Source organism: Camelus ferus, chromosome 1 (genome assembly GCF_009834535.1).
Source record: "Camelus ferus isolate YT-003-E chromosome 1, BCGSAC_Cfer_1.0, whole genome shotgun sequence".
Classification (NCBI taxonomy): Eukaryota; Metazoa; Chordata; class Mammalia; order Artiodactyla; family Camelidae; genus Camelus; species Camelus ferus.
In genome coordinates this window covers 119,262,687-119,281,566 of record NC_045696.1, presented here as the reverse complement: position 1 = coordinate 119,281,566, position 18,880 = coordinate 119,262,687, and the positions used below count along the sequence as shown (strand labels likewise).

Below are 18,880 nucleotides of genomic sequence, written 5' to 3'. Positions count from 1 at the left end.
CGGATTTAACATCCATCCTGTCCTCCTCCACCTGCCCTCCCCCAAATCCCAAATGAGCTCACCTAGGATGTTGGCTGGGTTCCCCTGGGTGCTCCTTTTTGGGGATTTCCTCATGGGATGGCTGCCAGGCTGCTACTTAAGCCATGAGTTTCCAACAATGGACCCCCTCTGATGCCTCAGACCCCCACCCCAAAGGTTGCCCACTTCATCTCGAGGCCCACAGCCACCGGTGCGGGGCCAGGACTTCTGGCCTCAGCCCGGCTTCTGCGGCCCCAGGCTGGCCCTGCGTGGCTCTCAGGTACCCGGGGGTCATGGTCCCTAACTGCTGCCTTATCACCTGCAGCTGCTGCTGCATTTTAACTCCAGGCCAAACTGAAGAGCCTAGTGTTTTGTTTTGTTTTGTTTTGTTCCCAAATAGCCAGACCCTCTGCATTTTGCATGTTTTTAGAAGGAGGTCAGTAAAGCCTGCCTAGACACGGCGATCCGAGATGTCAGCTGTCAGAGAGGCTGGAGGGAGTTTTACTTTTGCCAAAAAGGTGGTGAGGCTGCTGGGGCTGAAAGGTCCTAAATGCTACGACACCCAAGCACCACCCGTACATAGCACAGCGGCTAAGGCCCTGGTTCAAACCCCAGTTCTGGCACTCGGTTGTCTGTCCCTGGGCAGGGCATTCATGTCCAAAAGAGCTGTCCCTGCCCGCAGGGCGGAGGTGCACACCCCGGGGCCCATTCGGTCCGTGCTGGGTGTGAACAGCGCCCCCCGCAGGTGGGCCGCGTACAGCCAGGACGATCCCCTGCGCCAGACTCCCCCAGGACCCTGGTTATTTTCTAATGCAAACCCCATCTTCTCCCTGAGGCTGCTCTCGCCAAATAAGCAACAGGACCTCCACGGTTCCTCGGACGCCCGGCCACATCCAGCTTCCCGGAGAGGGTCCCACTGTGTGGATCTCCTGATGGTACAGACAGAAGGATGCAGACTGGGAGAGGCCTGTGGTGGGCACACCCGCCACTTTCCGCAGGACCCTGCCAGGCTGCCGGGCAGAGGGGGATTTGGGACTGCATGTGGCAAGCTGGCTGGAACTATTCCAGCCCACGTCTTTCTGTCCTTCCAAGTCATCCCAGGAAAATCTGCCAAGCCACATGCCTTCAAGGCCCGCACCATTTTCTGTGTCCTCCGATGGCGCAGGGTGACGTTATTGGCTCCCCAGGCTTGCAGCCGGTTCACCAGCAGGCTTTGGCTCAAGTCGTTCACTTCCTCCTCCTCCTCTTTGCTGGGGGACATGCTCATGATGCAGGGAAGGAGCAGCGGCCAAAACTCAGGGTCCATATCATCTAAGAGCTAAATTTTCCGAATTTTGAGGGCCGACTGCCGGCAGAATCCCCGCTTAGGAAAGAAAAGCACGTACCAAGGCATCCACCAGGTGTCTCACACTGTGACGAGGTGTCTCACACTGTGACGAGGTTTCCCACTTCCCCGAATCCCCAAAGCAGTTCTCTCACCAGGCACTGTTAGCGCCATTGTATGATAAGCACACAGAGGGTCAGAGAGGTTAAGTAACTTGTCCAAAATCACACAGCCAGAAAGTAGCAGAGCTGAAATTCAAGCACAGGTTCCTCTGGCTCCATACTAACTTCCACCCTCTCATTCCTGGTGGGTGAGGGGTTCTGGGCTCCTGTTCGGGAAGGAAGGGAGGAGAGGAAGCCAGGGGAAGGGTGACACACCTTTGGAATAGCTCAGCCCGTTGCACAAGGTGCCTCAGCTTCTGGACCTCATGACGTTAGGACCCATCTGCCAGGTCAGGTGCTCGACCCACGAAGCCAGGCACTCGACCCACGAAGCCAGGCAGTCAGCTAATGGCAGCCCGGCCTTCACCGCCAGGAAAGATGCTTTGGTGTCTTATTCAAAACGAGTATCTACAGTGAAGGCTCCCTGACAGGCCTATTTTTACCAAATCAATAATGATAAAATTTGAATGGAGAACCACAAAGTGGGTCTGGCGGGAGCCCCAGACCCCTCAGCTAAGACACTGGCTCCCAGACTGGAGGGGGTGTCAGTGTCCCTGGGGGGGGGTTCCTTCAGACATGGGTCCCCCACCCTGTCCTGGGGTTTCTGACTCAGGGGGCCCGGGGAGGGGAGAGAGTGGCATTTTAAACAAGCTCCTGGGTGAGGCCGACACTGCTGGATCACGGACCACAGCGTGAGAAGCACGCAGCTGAGAACACCACCTGGGCAGGGTTTCACCGCGTGAGAAACAGCTGGGAGGAAGGGAGGCCTCCCCGGCCCCCACCTCCGCAGCGTGCCCGCCTCCCTTCACCGGCAGGCTCCCCTCTCTCCTTTGCTGGGGACGGCCACCACCGCTCACCAGCAACAGAAATTACAGTCGGCCCTTGGACAATGCGGGTCTGAGCTGTGTGTGGATGGTTTTCAGTAGGAAATGCTACTAGACGGTCAGTGGTTGGTTCCATCTGTGGATTCAGAGAACCTCGGATACGGAGGGTCCATTATAAATTATAGCCGGGCTAACGTCCGCGCTGTTCAAAGGTCGGCTCTATTTCAGATCCTAGGTGGTGGAGGCTCTGAGGGGAGGTCTGTAACCCACCCCGGGGAGGCGGGCAGTCCAGCCCGGAGGGCCCAGTACATCTTGAGCCATTCCAGGGAGAGTCTCTGAATTCAAGCAGCAAGCTGTAAGCTGAACAGGATGGACGGGCCTTCCCCAGCCAGGGGTCCTGGGCACGCGGGTGCGCTGCCAGTGCCTAAACCAGAAAAAATCCCAACTAGCCATCCACGCCAGAAGTAAGTGCGGAAAAGGAAACAAGCCTCCTCTTCACGGCAGTGTGTCCAGAGTCCCATGTCAGCAGGGCTAGTGGATTTAAGTCACACATTTTACTTTATTTTTTATTCTTTCTTTTCTTTCTAGTTTTTTTTTTTTTTTTGGTGGGGTAATTGGGTTTATTTTAATGAGATTAAATTCATTTAATTATTTAAATGGAGATTAAATTAGATTACTGGGGATTGAACCCAGGACCTCGTGCACGCCAAGCACACGCTCTACCACTGAGCTATTCCGTCCCCCTCTTTAATTCACACATTTAAAAAACTGTCCATCTCCGTCTCCACTTCAAATAGTTTAGCTGGAAGGCAGACTTCTCCCGTAACGTAGAAATTACTTATTACCTTTGAAGGAGTTTAATATTTGCTTTGGAAGCTACACTCATATATACACAAAGAAGTTTCTTTCAAACGCTGAAAATTCTATTTGGAGAACTTTGTCCACTTTACAGATGAAAAGAGGACTAAATATGCTGTGTCTTTGGTGTTCAAACCTTGCGATCTCTTTTCTTAAATGTCAGCGCTAGACATATGACCCGTGCCCCAGGCTCAACGTTTTGTTTTTTGGGTTTTTTTTACATTTTTTAATTGAGTAATAGTTATTTTACAATGTTGCGTCAAATTCTAGTGTAGAGCACAATTTTCCACTCATATATGAACATGTATGTATTCATTGTCACATTTTTTTTTGCTATGAGCTACCACAAGATCTTGTATATTTCCCTGTGCTATGCAGTATAATCTTGTTTATCTATTCTGCATTTTAAAATCCCAGTCTGTCCCTTCCCACCCCCTGCCCCCTTGGCAACCACAAGTTTGTATTCTATGTCTATGACTCTGTTTCTGTTTTGTATTTATGTTTTGGTTTTTTTTAGATTCCTCATATAAGCGATCTTATATAGTATTTTTCTTTCTTTTTCTGGCTTACTTCACTTAGAATGACATTCTCCAGGAACATCCATGTTGCTGCAAATGGCACTATGTTGTCGATTTTTGTGGCTGAATAGTATTCCATCGTATAAATATACCACTTCTTCTTTATCCAGTCATCTGTTGATGGACATTTAGGCTGTTTCCATGTCTTGGCTATTGTGAATAGTGCTGCTATGAACACTGGGGTGCAGGTGTCATCCTGAAGTAGGGTTCCTTCTGGATATATGCCCAGGAGTGGGATTCCTGGGTCATATGGTAAGTCTATTCCTAGTCTTTTGAGGAATCTCCATACTGTTTTCCACCGTGGCTTTCCTTGCTTCCCTCTCCCACTCTTAATGGTTTAGATGTCCTCTTTAACAATTTTGTGTTTATTCTTTCTGTAATTCATGGCAGTTATCTCCTTTCCAGTTAGAGTTTCTCGTTTTTGTAGCATCCTGCTTCTTTTCTATTTAGAGTAGACCTGTCAATATTTCTCTTAGCATGGGTTTAGTGTTGCTAAACTCTTTTGGTTTTTGCTTGTCTGTGAAGTTCTTTATCTCTCCTTCTATTCTGAAGGATAGCCTTGCTGGATCCAGTATCCTAGGCTGCATCTTTTTTTCATTCAGGACTTTGAATAGATCTTGCCCCTCCCTTCCAGCCTGTAGTGTTTGTGCAGAGGAATCAGCTGAGAGCCGGGCTCGGGCGTTTTGATTGCTCATTCCTTTGCTCCAACAAGTACCTGCTGAGTCCTAGCTAAAAGGCAGACACTGGGCACACAACAGCAAGGGAAAAAAGGGTTTTTGCTCTCAAGGAGTTAATGTCTGATTCTACTGGTGGAGGATAAGCTAATGATCACAAACAGTTAGAAATGGAGAGAAGCCTGGTTCTTCCAATCACAGAGGAGCCTGGCTCGGTCTAAGAGGAGAGACCACCTTCCCGAGAAGATACAAAGGAAGAGAGTGTCCCGGGCAGAGGAACCGCCAAAGCAAAGGCCCTGGGGCAGGGAGGGGCACGGAAGAGTCTGGCAGCCAGGGTGCCCGGAATGCAGAAGGCGGGTCCAGATCCCACAGGGCCGTGTGGACCCCGGGACAGGCTCCCACCTTGATCTTCAGAAGAATCCAAAGCTTTAGAGCCATTTTAAGCAGTGGGGTGACATGGTTCGATTTGCTTTTTTTAAAGATCATCTTGGCTGCGTGGAGAACATATTTGAAGGGGAGACCGGAGTAGTCCAGGCAGGTGATGATGGGAAGAAGTAGGGGTTCCAGAGCTTCTAGGACCTAAAACAGACTCGCATTAAGAACAGACTGACTATGGGACAAAGGAGGTAAGAGTGCCAAGGGTGACCTCTGGGCAGGTGGGAGCCTCGGGGCCAGTGGAGGTGCGGCTCCTCTAGGTGGGGGTGGGGGGCAAGCCCGGCCAGGGGGAGGGCAAGGTCATAAGTTGCCCTGAGACGGCCGAGGAGCTGCATAAGAGCTAGGGCTGGGGTCCCAGGGGAGCAGCGCGGGCTGGACATGCAGAGGTAAGAGCCACCGACACAGGTGACAAGTGAGATTTTCCGACCCTGGGGGTAGACAAGATTTTCTCAGGAAGAGGTAAGGAAAGACAGGAGAAATGGGGCTAGGAATGAGGAACCGGGTGGGAAACCACACAGCCAGGAGAAAAAGGTGCTCCAAGGGTGAGCTAGGGCACCAGGGGGTGAAGCCACTGCCACGGCCATGGGGTTGGGGGAACACGGTCTCCCGGGAGCCGGACGACGCCCCATCAGCAGAGAAGTGGGTGACAGGACAACGAGACAGAGGCGAGAAGATGTCTATCAGTACAGCCCCCTCCTGGGGCCCCACCAGCGATGTGACCTCCCCGGGTCACACACAGAACAGCAGTCCTCACTAGCCCATCCCCACCACAGGGGGCAGAGAAGGGCAAGTACTTCAAAGAGAAGGCAGGCTGCCAGGATTTGTACAGCTCACTGCGGGTGGACACCTCGACTGACCCGAGAAACCTGGCTCCCATCTCCTGGCTTCCCCCCGAGGCACACTGTTCAGCAGCCCTGGAGCGCCACCTTGAAAACGCCCCCAGCCACAGGAGTTTCCCCTGGTTGGCCCCCTCGGTGACACGCAGAGCCTTCCCCAGAATCAAACCTCACGTCTCTGCTTTGGGATCTGCTGGCACCATGACTGACCAGGAAGGGATGGTGAGAAACGGCACCTCCCCTTCCTTGTAAGGGGCGGCACAAGCCAGGCGTCTGGCAGGAGACCTTGCTGGCGATGCTGGAATGTCACTCTGAACGCACGCAGCCCCCGCAGCCCTGGCCAAGCTGCGGCTGGTGGCGGTGCGGGGCCATCCGTCTTCCAGCTGGCGGCTGACTGCTCCTGGTGGGTAATGGTGGCTTTGGCGGCTGCCTTCTGGTCCTCTGCTGCTGCCACCTGTCACACGAGCATCTCCGAGCTGGAGCAACATCTTCCTCTGCACTCCACCCCACCTGGCTCTACGGGGCCATCTCCTTGGCATCCTCCCATGAGTGGCCCCTTTGGGTTTGTTGGCTGGGGAGGGGCTGCTCCGATCTGTGCTCCTGTCCTGATGCTCCTGTTCCTGGCTCTGTGTCCAAAGAACATGAGGAACCACGAGCAGGGAGCTCGGGGAGGGTGCCAGGCTAGGGGATGGGCGAGTCCCGGGTCTCTGCCTAGCAGTGTGGCCTTGGCCGTCAGCAGGGCAGCAGGCGGCTCCAGGTGACACCTGCCCGGTGTGGCAGGTTCCCTGGACTCATCAGCTCTTCCCAAATGATTCTTGGGAGGAGCCCCCACTAGGGGCAAAGTGTGGGGATGCAAACAGCAGAATCTCATTCAAGGGGAGGACTCGGGCTGACCCTCAGGAACCACGGGAAACATGCTGAGAATGGCCACACTTCTCAGGGCAGCTGTGTTTCCAGGACAGCTCAAGTGTCGTCTAGCTTGTGTGTGGGGGAGGCCCCTGGCCATCCCAGGGCAGCCCTGGGATGAGGACTCACTCCACAGGGGTGAGGTGAGGGCCGCTCTCCGTCTATACCAGCCACTGTCACTCAGAGACCTGCGGGGCGGGTGTTCTGGCAGGTTCTCTCTGCCCAGATCACCACACCTCTGATGGCCCCAGGGAGCAGGCCCGAGCTTCAACCAGCTTGTAACAGGAAACAGATGCAGAGAAGCCAGGCATCAGCTCAACCGTCCCAGCCCTGGTCAGACTGCGGCTGGCCTTGCGCCCCTACCTTCAGCCTCGCGGCACGGCTGGCGGCCCGAGCATCCCCGCGGGAGGCAGCCTCAGGAGTGGTGGGATGCATTTTGCCAAGTGGCTCAGGTGTCCCCGAGCTCTGAGAGCTGCTGGCAGGTGGAGCAGGCAGCCCTCTGACCGCCGTTAGAAATCCAGTCAGAGGCGAAGTCCTGCCGAGCCACAGTGCGCAAAGCAGCCAAGGTCACTCACCTTTGACTCCTTCTTGATTTTCTGAGGTAGACAAGGTCTCTGAAGAAAGACAACTTGCTTGGTGGATATGTTCCCCTCCCTGCAACACATGTGGAGCTGAGAATGAGACTCATACTCAGGGGTGGCCCACACCCCACCCAGAGGCCGCCATCCTGAACTTGCCCCTGGCCGGCCCCCCCGAGGGAAGGGAGGCTGCGCCGGAGACGAAGGGGGCAGAGGTCAAGAAGCCCCTCACCCCTCCCCACCCCCAGGCCATCCACCCTGGCTTCCATGGGGCTATCTTGGGGGCCCCAAAAAGACTCTGTGGACATCCCTGAAAGTCAGCTTTGTGACTGAAGGCCACCCTCCCTGGGATGTGAAATGACAGCTAATTATCTCCGCCAAATGATGACAAAGTGGCCTCCTCCAAGAGTATCAGGGGGGCGGGAGGCCTATTCCAAGTCTGCCTTTGGTAATGAGGCTGCAGAGGGGCTGGCTGGCATGGGTGGACAGACAGAGAGGAACCGAGCAACGGGCTGTCCCATCACCTGTCCCCGGAGCCCAGGCAGAGGGCCTGGCTATGCTGGGGTCCCGGCCACCACGTGAGTCCCCCGTGAGCAGCAGGGCTGAGGGGCACGGGGGGCATCGCGGCAGAGACGCATCAGCAAAGTGGGCTGCGGGTGCTGCTCATTTTCCTGGCACAGGGAGCACCCCTTCCTCCCAGGCAGGCGGGACCCCACGGGCTGCCTTTAGAGACACTAGAAATACTGTAAAGGAGACCACTTTCTTAAGTTGCTATTGTGCAGACGCCTTCTCTGCCGAGGCGACGTGTCACTACACAGGGTGTCGGAGGAAAAGAGGGGAAAGCACTGACACTCCTGTTTTGTGCCAGGGCCAGGCTGGGTGAGTTCACCCCGCACTCCAAGCCACAGGACCACTTCCAGTGACAGGACAAGACAGCTCCGTCAAGGAGCAAGCCTGGGGTCACATCACAGAGATTCAAGGTCAGATCCCCTGGTTCCACGCCCTCTCCTCTCCACTGCAAGGGAATTTAGGACCCAGGAAAGTGGAGGATTATGGAGGCTTATTTAGGTCTGACCACCTGAGACGGAGACAAAGAGAACCGTCTGCACCCTCCTGGCTGAGAGCACAGAACTAGCAGGGGCTTCACGTTCAAATCCATTCTCAGGGGGTGGTTCTCGACTTCTGGAATGGAAGACAGACAGGCATTCTTGGTCTCAGAGACTAGGAAATCGGCTCAAAAAAGCTACATGGACTTGACCAAGGTGGACAGTTAGCAAGTGGCAGACTCAGGACTGGGGTTCAAGCCTGCAGGTCACAGCTCCAGGGTTCTCTCCCCTCCACCACCCTGTGCCCATTCAAGTCTTGGCTGAGAAATAATATGGAGGCTCCCATTGGTCCAAGGGGCAAAGGCAGCTGCAGACTGGCTCCTGCAGGTGCACAGTCCCACTTGGCCAAGTGTCAGGGCGGGGAGACGTGATAAGGACCCCAAAGAGGCAGGGATGGGCACCAGCACCCTCAGCCTGTGCCCTAGGGCTGCACCACCCGCCGTCTGCCCAGATCACCAGCGCTGCCTCATGCTGTCCCTCATCCTGCAGTGGTGAGCAGGCAGTGGGGCTGGGGAGGGTGCAGCCCTGAGGGCCGTGAGGGGTCTCCCCCTAGGTCAGCAAAGAGGCGGCCCGTTGTAGGACCGCCTGATCCTGCAGACTGACTTTCTAGTCCCAGGTTCCCCCACTTACTGGCTGTGTGGCTTCAGGTACGTGATGAAGCCTCTCTGAGCCTTAGTTTCTTCATCTGTAAAATGGGAACCATATTTCTGCTCACTACCCAACAAGTAGTTAGGACTAGCTTGATAGCAAACCCAAAGACAGACAGAAGGCCTTTTAGGGTTGGTAAGACAGGGATATAAGCCCATGGGCTCGAGGGATGGCGGGCAGAGTTGAGAGTGGACAGATGAACTTGAACTTGAAATTGTAGGGCGTGCCGCAGCAAGGGCCTACACGCCAGGTCTAGGTCACAAAGAGCCTACTGGGACAGGTAAGTATTCAGTTAGAGCGACGACTGTTACTGTTACCTGGTAGTCTTGACCACGGGAGTCGGCAACACACAGGTGAGCTGCCAGCCGTAGGCGGCCAGTGAGTTTAGCAGGGGCACGTAGTCTGTCTGCACCTCGACACCCTGGGGAGAAAGGCCAACGTGAGGGCTGACCGCCTCAAGCCAGCGCCTGAGGGCCTGAGCATGCGCCGTCCCACCCGCCTGCTCCAGGCAGCAGGAAGGGGCGGGGTGCCCTGCAGCCTGGGGCCCTGCTCTGGCTCCGGCTCCAAAGATGCTTAAATACTTCGGAGCCCGACTGCCAGAGCAGGATTTCTTTCCGGCCCGACTCAGTCCGGGCACTCGGCAGGGAGCTAGAGCCCACGGATGAACCCATTCATTCTGCATTAATCCTGTCTGGACAAAGAGCCCGAGTTTCACCCAAGCAGTGTAAGCACGTCGCCTCCAAGATGTACGCATCCAGGGCCCGTGACGACACTGCTTGGATGGGCCCAGAGCGTGGCGTGGGGAGGTCAGTTACGTCTGACAAAAGATGGGGTCCTCTTCACCCAGCCACCGCGGACACACACACACACACACCCCCTGCGTGTGCACACATGCAGGGAGCTTCACCTGGGTTACACCTTCTGCCGTAACAGAGTAAACGAAAGCTGTTTCATTTCAAACCAAATGAAAAGACTCAGTCCTCCTCCCACAGGGAGAACGCCCCGCTGTGAGGCCGCTGCCCCCGGTGCCCCATCCTGCTTTCTCATGCAGCGGACCTCATTCCTGAAGCTGGGTCCTCATCCTGCCCTGCGCAGATGCTGCACCCCCACCTCTGCCACACTGGCGCCCGACAGTGACTTCAGAACGCCTCCGACACGAGCCCAGTTCCTTCCAGCCAAGGTGGCCACAGGACTCATCCAGCCAGTACCTGGGAGCCGGGGTGGCTTGGAGGTGGGTGAAGACACGGGCCTGTGGCCAGAGTTCAAGTCCAGCAGAGGCCATGGCACAAACACTCAAGTCACTGACATATAAAATGGCCTGCTGGCAGGGCCAGCTTCCTGGGGCTTGGGGACGGGGCGGAGATGGACAGGCAGAGCTGGGGAAGAGGCGTTCCAGGAACTCCAGCGTGGCTACCAGGCCAGCAGCTTACCCTTGGGGAACCTCAACTGTATAAAGCTAGTCTTGGCCGGCCTGTGTCAGTGAGGTCCCCAAGCTGGCAGCATCACCTGGGTGGGCACTTGTCAGAAATGCAGAGTCTTAGGACCCCACCCAGACCTGCACAACCAGAAGTGGTGGGGGTGGGGCCCAGGAATCTGCTTCGTTCTTTTTTTAATTGAAGTATGGTTGTCTTACAATATTGTATTAGTTTCAGGTGTACAACATAGTAGGTCCATGTTTTTATAGATTATACTCCATATAAAGTTATTATAGACTATTGGCTATATTCCCTGTGCTGTACATCACATCCCTGTATCTTATTTATTTTGTACCTAGTAGTCTGTACCTCTTAATCCTCTTCACCTATCTGGCCCCTCCCCCCACACCCTCTGCCCACTGGTACCCACTAGTTTGTTCTCCCTATCTGTAAGTCTGTTTCTCTTTTATTTGTTCATTTGTTTTATTTTTTAGATTCCACATACAACTAAAGACATGAAATGTTTGTCCTTCTTTGACTTATTTCACTTAGCATAACACCCTGAAGGTCCATCCACGTGGTGGCAAATAGCAAAATTTTCATTCTTTTTTATGAGTGAGTAATATTCCACTGTGTGTGTGTGTGTGTGTGTGTGTGTGTGTGTGTGTGTGTGTGTGTGTGTGTGTACCACATCTTCTTTATCCAGTCATCTCTTGATGGACACTTGGGTTGGTGGTTCCATTTCTGGGCTGTTGTAAATAGTGCTGCTGTGAACACTGGGGTGAAAGTGTCTTTTCTAGTCAGTGTTTTCATTTCCTTTGGACATACGCCCAGGAATGGAATTGCTGGATTATATGGCAGGTCTATTTTTTTTAATGGGGTGGAGGTAATTAGGTTTATTTACGTATTTATTTATCTTTAATGGAGGTGCTGGGGATTGAACCCAGGACCCTGTGCATGCTAAGCACGCGCTCTACCACTGAGCTATACCCTCCCCTCTTTAATTTTTTTTTAAACGGCATTTCCAGTAGTTGAGGTACAGGTAAGTCTGAGAGGACACTGCCTAGAAAATCAATTAGGTTTCTTCTGATGACAGAAGAGAGTCTGCAGTTCTGTGGCCAGAATCCATCAACTGTTAGCCTCATCCAACCCTCCCTTTCATTCTTCAGGAGAGGAGAAAGTCAAGAGACTTTCAAAGGCTCAGCTCTGTTACTGCTATTGGGGCAGCAGAAAGAAAGTGAGTGGGGAGGGGAGAGGGCAGGGGAGCAAAGAAGCAGGGAGGAGCCAGGGCAAGAGGAGCAGGAAAGGAAGAGGGCTTAATACAGGACGGGGAGCAGGAAGGGAGGAGAGAAGGTGCCAGTACAATTTCCAGGAGAGGGGTAGGAGGGGACCCCATTCTGGCCCCATCCCTGAAACCTCCACTCAGGCCAGAGATGACAACAGGTGACCCAACGACCCCCGCTTCTGCCGGCCCCCTGAGCACCTGGGGACCTCCCTTCCAGGCCAGCAGGGCCAGCATCCCTCGTGCCAGGCAGGCCCTCACCCCCTGCCGAGGTTGCTTTATTCCGAGAACCCCAGCCCCCAGCCCTGCGTCTCTGATTGAGAGAGAGGAGGGAGAAAATGTGCAAGCCACACTCCAGCTTGGCGAGGTTATGATTACTTGGCTCTATCAAGAATAACCTTCCCACTTTATCAAGCACGCTGACAAACCCGCCACCATCAGACAGTAGCCATGGCAACCAGGACAAGCGATGGCACTCACAAAGCCCTGAGTGGCAGGATGGAGTCCTTTCATTGGTGCCTGTGCCCTGGCTGGGTTTTCTCCTCGGGCGCCCGGCACGGCAGGACAATGGGCAGCCCCCCGGCAGCCCGACCCGCCTGCCCAGACTGGCCTGGCGGGGCTGCTCTGCTTCGCTCCGTTTCATTCCAGTTACTCACCGTCTTAAAGAGAAAGACGGCAGGATGTCTCCCCAACAGTTTTTCCCCTCGGGGTGGGGGATGTCAGCCAGAGGGCAGAGAAACACAAAGACCAAAAGGAAAAGAGAAAACACAACAAAACACGACCCTGCTTGAGGGAGCTGAGGGCTCAGCCGCACGCGTTCCCAGCCGGCTGTCCCGGGACGGGTTGCGAGAAAACACAAGCGGGAGGGGGGCGAAGTGTTTCACTCCGCCCGACCTTCCCACTCCGACTACCTGGGCTGGTCTTGACTTAATTCATGGAAAATGTGGTTTTCCACAAAGCACCTATCAAAGCCGGTTTGCATGTCATCAATACAGTAAGACGACGACACTTGGAAAATATGATATGAGCCCCATGCAGTCAGTGGAAGAAGCTTTCAAGTCCGTTAGCTGAGAAAGCGGGTAGCAAGCCCATCGGATGGAAGGCTCTCTTTGATCTGCTTTCCTGTGACACTCCAGTGAGGACAGGAACGCACAAACAGCACTCCAAAGCCAGCCTGCTTAGCAAACGAAAAGACCTTTCTTTCTGGGAACAGAAGCAAACATTTTAATTAACTCTCCACTCTCCTGTGTGGATACCGTAATCTCCGGTCACACCTGGAGTGTTTTAAAAAAAAAAATGGAGCATGTCCTGTGGTTCTTCAACGTGTGTAAAGGGAATTCGTTTGTATTCATGGCTCTTTTTTTCTCCCCGCTTTGTTCCCTCTGATTTCTCTGGTGGTCGCAAATGCACTAAAACGGGCAACCAACACAACCTTTCCTTCCCCTCTGAAAATATAGACAACACGATGCAGAGTTTACTAAGAAATGCATTTGTCTTTTGATCATTCTAAAGCTCTTCTGTGCAGGGGGATATTAGGAGGCAGCACGTTGGCCCAGTGAGCAAGCTGGTGTCCTGCACATCAGGGCCTCTGGGACGGTCTCCACTTCTGAAGCAGTGCAGTGACTGTGGAAAGGGGTCCTCTGCTCTCGGTACCCACCTGCTGGGTCCTTCCTTTTCCTTCCCTTCCCTGAGAGGGCACGTGCATCTTTTGTAAAATTGCTACCAAAGCACTAACGTCTAACACTCACTGGCAGGACACGTTTATATACTATGTCCTTATGTATTAGTTTTAGGGATTTTTTGATTTCCTACCGTGGGAAATGAAGGCTCCCATATACACTCCTTACCTTCTCTTTCCTGGTGCCCCAAATGGCTATAAAGTCATTTTAATTAAATCAGAAGTCTGTACTATTACAACTTTGGAAATATTGCTCACTGCTGGGTCAAGTCATGCCCTGTAACCATATCTTCCTTTTAAAATACGACCCTTTATCTTTCCTGGAGTTAACTGTGGCCTCAATTTTTTTTTTCATCTGTCTGGTTGTACATCAACCCATTACTGATTGATTCCACATGTTCCAACACCTCTATTATGTACCTATCAATGAATATTCCATGTATCAAAATACCTGATTCCTATTTTTTTCCACGTGGAGACATCATTTCTGGAGCTTTCTGTACCTGTGCTCCAATTTGGTGTGGCTGCTTCCCACACCTGGGCTCTCCCTCCACCACTCTCTATGGCTGGTGTTTTCTCTTTCTTGGTTTCCTCTTCATTTTGCTGGAGCACATCCTCTTGTGGTCCCTTAGGAAACAATGCCCTGGAAGTCATCTGCATCCCCGCATTTCTAAGAAAGTCATTGTCTTCACCCTTAACCAACAGTCTGAAGTCTAGGCTGAACTCTTATTTTTCCATTAACATTTTTAAAGTATTGCTCCACTAGCTTTGGGAAGTCAGCATGGCTACTGTGATGTCTATTTGAATTACTAATACTTTGTAACCTGTTGTGCTACTTTGGAAGATGTTAGGATATTTTTTTCCCACATAGTTCCAGAATTTCACAATATGCCTTCAAAGTTGTTTTTTTGTTTGTTTGTTTTGTTTTGTTTTTTAAAAACTCAAAAGGCTATGCACTGAATGGCTTTGCCCTCAAAGGATTTTTGTCCTTTGGCTCTGAAAATGTCTTTTTTTTTTTTTTTTTCTTTGATAGTTTTTCTCTCCTCTGCAGCTGCCTTCTTTCTAGACCTCCTAGCAGTCAGAATGTAGGACTGATATTTTAATTTTATTACCTTTCTTTCTCCCCATTTTCTTACTCTGTCTTTTTATTTTACCTTCTGAAAAGATGTCCTTTATTTTGTTTTTCAGCCTTTTTGCTATGTTTTAAAATGCTCCTCTGGCCTCTTTTTCAGACCCAAAAGCTCCTTCTGATCTTTTGGCCATTTCTTTTTTATAGCATCCTGTTTTTGTTTCATGGATACATAACTCTACCTCTTAATTTTCAGCGGTTTCATCTGATCCCTGCGTCACTTCCAGTTACCCAGCTGCATGAGGCATTCGGGAGAGCTAGGGATCTGACCACACCATGGAAGGGCTTCAGTTCAAACCAACGCCCTGGTTTTAGTTCTGCAGTTCACCTCCCATCACCCGACGGTGACTCATGCTTTGAAGACCAGAGCTTTCCTCAGGCTCCCTCCCCACCCAGGTGCAGTGTCCTCCACTTTGCTAAGCCAGTCAGCCTCCGCCAGGCGCCTTCCACCTTCTAAAAATGTGTAGAAGTCACCCATCTTCCACTTTCTCTTCTTTCAGTCTTTTTGTTCTTGTAGGTGTCTATCTATCCATCTATCTATCATTCTAATTACCTACCTATCTACCTATTTATCACCTACAGTAAGTTTTCACTGTTCATGGGAGTTACGTTCTATAGCGTTTCCACAAACACTGAATTAGCAGGTTCTGAAACAGGGCTCCTGGGGAAATACAGGGTTAGTTTCCTGCAAGCCTCTGGTCAGATGTTTGTCACCTGATCAGTACAGAACCTTGTTTCATGTGTGTTTCTGTTTAAAGACACCTTGTTTAACATATTTTGTAGGTTCATTCATAGCCAGCACTTCAGCACTGCACTTGGGGGCCATTTTAAACAGTGAAATCACCAGCACAAAGCGCAAACGTGTCAACGGTGTGGCACTAACTGGACTGCCGATGGGACACTTGTTCCCTTAGCTGGGAACATGCACAGCAGCAACATTATCTTCTTTGCCACTAAGCATACATCTGCCAGTGACTGTGAAAGCACCAACAGTATTGCCTTGGGGACTACAAACAAATTCAGCAAGTAGGATTCACAAATAGGGAATCTGTGAATGAGAAGGACTGACTCTAACTACACCTGTCTGTCCGTCTGTCTATCCATCATTCTTTTAGTGTCATTTCACTAGGATTTTTCAGAAGAAACAGATGCCTGGGTCCAATCCCCCACATTTAACACAATTTTATTATTTTAATTTTTAAAGGGTCTGCTGGAAGCCACTTCTAAATAGCTTAGAATCCAGAAGCCATAAAGTAAAAATAAATTTGGTGACATAAAACTCCTACTGCCTGATAAAGGACATGTTATACAAAGTCAAAAGACAAATGACACGATGTGAAAATATTTGCAGCTCAAAAGCAACCTAAATGTCTATCAACAGATGACTGGATAAAGAAGATAAATATATATAATGGAATACTATGCAGCCATAAAAAAGAGTGAAATAATGCCATTTGCTGCAATATGGATGGACCTAGAGATTGTCATACTAAGTGCAACAAGTCAGAGAAAGACAAATACTCTATGATATCACTTATATGTAGAATCTAAAAAATTGACACAAACTTATTTATGAAACAGAAATAGACTCACAGACATAGAAAACAAACTTATGGTTATCAAAGGGGAAAGGGAGTAGGAAGGGATAAATTAGGAGTTTGGGAGTAGCAGATATAAACTACTATATAATAAAATAGACAAACAACAAGGTCCTACTGTATAGCACAGGGAACTGTATTCAATACTTGGTAATAGTTTATAATAAAAAAGAATATGAAAAGGAATATATATGTATAATGGAATCACTAGGCTGTATACCAGAAATTAACACAATATTGTAAACAGACTATACTTCAGTAAAATAAAATATTTAAAAATTATAGTCAAAAAAGAGCTTCTAAAAATTGATGAGAAAAAAAATCTCAGAATCTGAATTTTAAGATGAATGAAGCGAGTCACAGATAAGGAAATTCTAATGGCTATAAAGCACAGGAAAAAATGCCAAATCTCACAATAAGAGAAACGCAAATCAAAACTACCCTGAGAAATCATATCTTGACCTAACATATTGGAAAAACCCCGAAGTCTGACAACGACTTAGTTGACAAGGCTGTGGGGGTAGTGAGCATTCTCGGTTCAAGGCAGGCAGGAGGGCAGATTCCACCTCATGGAGAATGATTTGACAGTATCTCTCAAAATTACAAATACACGTACCCTTTGACCCAACAAGCTCACTTCTGGGAATTCAGCCTATATATTAAAAAAATGACACATGTACAAAGTTTCACTGGAGAACTGTCTGCGATAGCAAAACACTGAACATCACCCGTGTTCCTCAATGCTGGGCTGGTTACATCAATGTGTTGATCCACAACAGATGCTGGGGGGCTGGGGTAAGGGCTGCTCGCGTGCTGAACCCAGGCATACGGGACATGGACAGCAGGGAGAGTGATAATTCCACTTTTGACACGCTGAGTTTGAGAAACCCGTGGAAGGGGGCAGGAGGCAGCAAGATAAAACAGGGCCTGTGGCAGAAAGAATAATGCCCATTCAACCCCTCCAAATCTGTCTACATCCTAATCTCTGGGGCCTGGGAAGAGGCTACCTTGTAAGGTAAAAGGGAGCTGGCAGATTGAAGTTCTTGAGATGGGGAGATTAATGAGTTGCGCTCGGTGTTATGAAAAAGGGTCCTTAGAAGAGAGGCGGGAGGAGGGTGGGAGTCAGGGAAGGAGGCGAGAGGTGGAAGCAGAGGGCAGACGGACTAGCCTCAGGGCTGGCTGGCCTCTAGAAGTGGAAAAGCAGGAAACAGATACTCCGAGAAAGAAGGCAGCCCTGCCAGCACCTCGATGATCTTTTACAATCTGTTTTGGACTCTGGCCTCCAGAACCATAAGAGAATGAATTTGTGTTGTTTTAAGCCACTAAGGTTGTTACAGCAATAGGACACTAACACACAGTCTACAGCCAGGGAAAGGTTAGGAGGAAAATGAAGGCTTGGAGGCACTGGCCAGCACGGGGCAGATGAAAACCCCAGGAGAGGTGAGGCTGGCTGAGGACAGGGTCTCTTGGGGACCGGGAGGCAGAAGATGGTAACTGGGATAACCAGGAGGAACTGGCCGAGAGCCGCCCAGGGTAGGAAACACACTGAAGAAGACAGAGTAATGCCTTGAGAAGGCAGACAACACGAAAGCCTGAGAGACTGTCTCTGGATGGACAGTGGGGTCTCCAAAGACCACGGCCAGATGCTTGAAGAGGGAAGTGGCAGACACCAAGAGGTAGTGAGAACAAAACAGGGCATGTAAACGTGTTCTCAGGGAATCTGGGGTTCACCCTCACTCTGCCTGGGCTCAGCAGAGACCCTGGCCCCGACAGCACAGGGGGAAAACAGGAGTCACGCTCTCACTGGATGGAAAGTAAAGGGCGGGGCAGGAGGGGAATGCCAGGCTGGAAAGAAGGACTGGTCCATCTCTATTTATCAAATGGAAAGGGGATGCTCTAACGCTGGGGCGGACCTGCAGAACACTCAGCGGGTCCTCCAGCAACCCCAAGGACAAGGCTATAGAGGGGATCTCTGTTCACTTATGAATCTCCACATCCAGTCAACCTGGCTCTGTGCTGGGTACGTTGGGAGCAAAGATGTGTGAGCCCCTTCTCCTGCTGCAGGAAATCCCAGGCTGGGGGATGGTGGGAACAAACATATGTCCCCCCCCCCCCCCCCGACCCTGAGATGGAAGCCAGCATGAGGTGTGCTGGAGGGAAGGGGACGGGAAGGAAGGACTCCCCCCCGCCCCCGTTCTCTCTGGGGAAAGGGAAAATCCATCTGAGGCCAGTAGTGGCTGCGGCGGTCCTGCCTTCCCGGCCCCCGCCCTCCCCCAGCCCCTCTGCAGGACCACAGCCTCTGCCAGCTGGGGGAGGGGCCGGGACGCTGGGCTGGCTGGGGATGTTGTTTCCCTCTTTGTTTTACACACAATGCCCCAGAAAAACATTTTGCTGATATGTAATTAGGCCAACATAATAGAGTCTAAGAAAGCCATCGGTCTCATTTGAGACAACTTTGGCTTTCATAACGTTCAAAGAGAATACGTTAAAAATGAAAAAAAAAAAAAAAAAAAAAGCTTAGTTCTTAGAGAAAGAAAAGAGAGCAGCAGAAAATACATACAGTGCATAGACGGCTCCCTCTCCATGACGCGCCACCCACCCCTGCTGGTTAATTCACATCTTTGCCTGATTTTTCTCTGCCACCAAAGAAAGGCAACCAAGTCTGCAGCCCTTCGAGAGCCCAGCAAAATAATAATAATAATGCTTGGACTGTTGTATTATTTGAGACAGATCGCTTGCAAAAATGGCCTCAGTGATGACCTTCCGGCATCCAGGCCTCTTTACAAGGCAACACGGCAGGTCCTCCCATAAGGAGGCAGAGCCCACTCCTCC

At 51.2% G+C, this 18,880-nt stretch overlaps 1 protein-coding gene across 2 annotated transcripts in view; it reads right to left on the bottom strand.

Moving 5' to 3' along the window:
- The window catches only part of RFTN1 (raftlin, lipid raft linker 1), a 177,807-nt gene that overhangs the window by 3,962 nt on the left and 154,965 nt on the right, over positions 1-18,880 (bottom strand). For both annotated transcript variants that reach the window (XM_032488952.1, XM_032488943.1), the window contains exons 8-9: positions 9,264-9,367; positions 7,190-7,268 (exon numbers count right to left, since the gene is read on the bottom strand). In XM_032488952.1, coding sequence (XP_032344843.1) covers positions 7,190-7,268; positions 9,264-9,367 — 183 coding nt within the window. The remainder of the gene's footprint in view (positions 1-7,189; positions 7,269-9,263; positions 9,368-18,880) is intronic.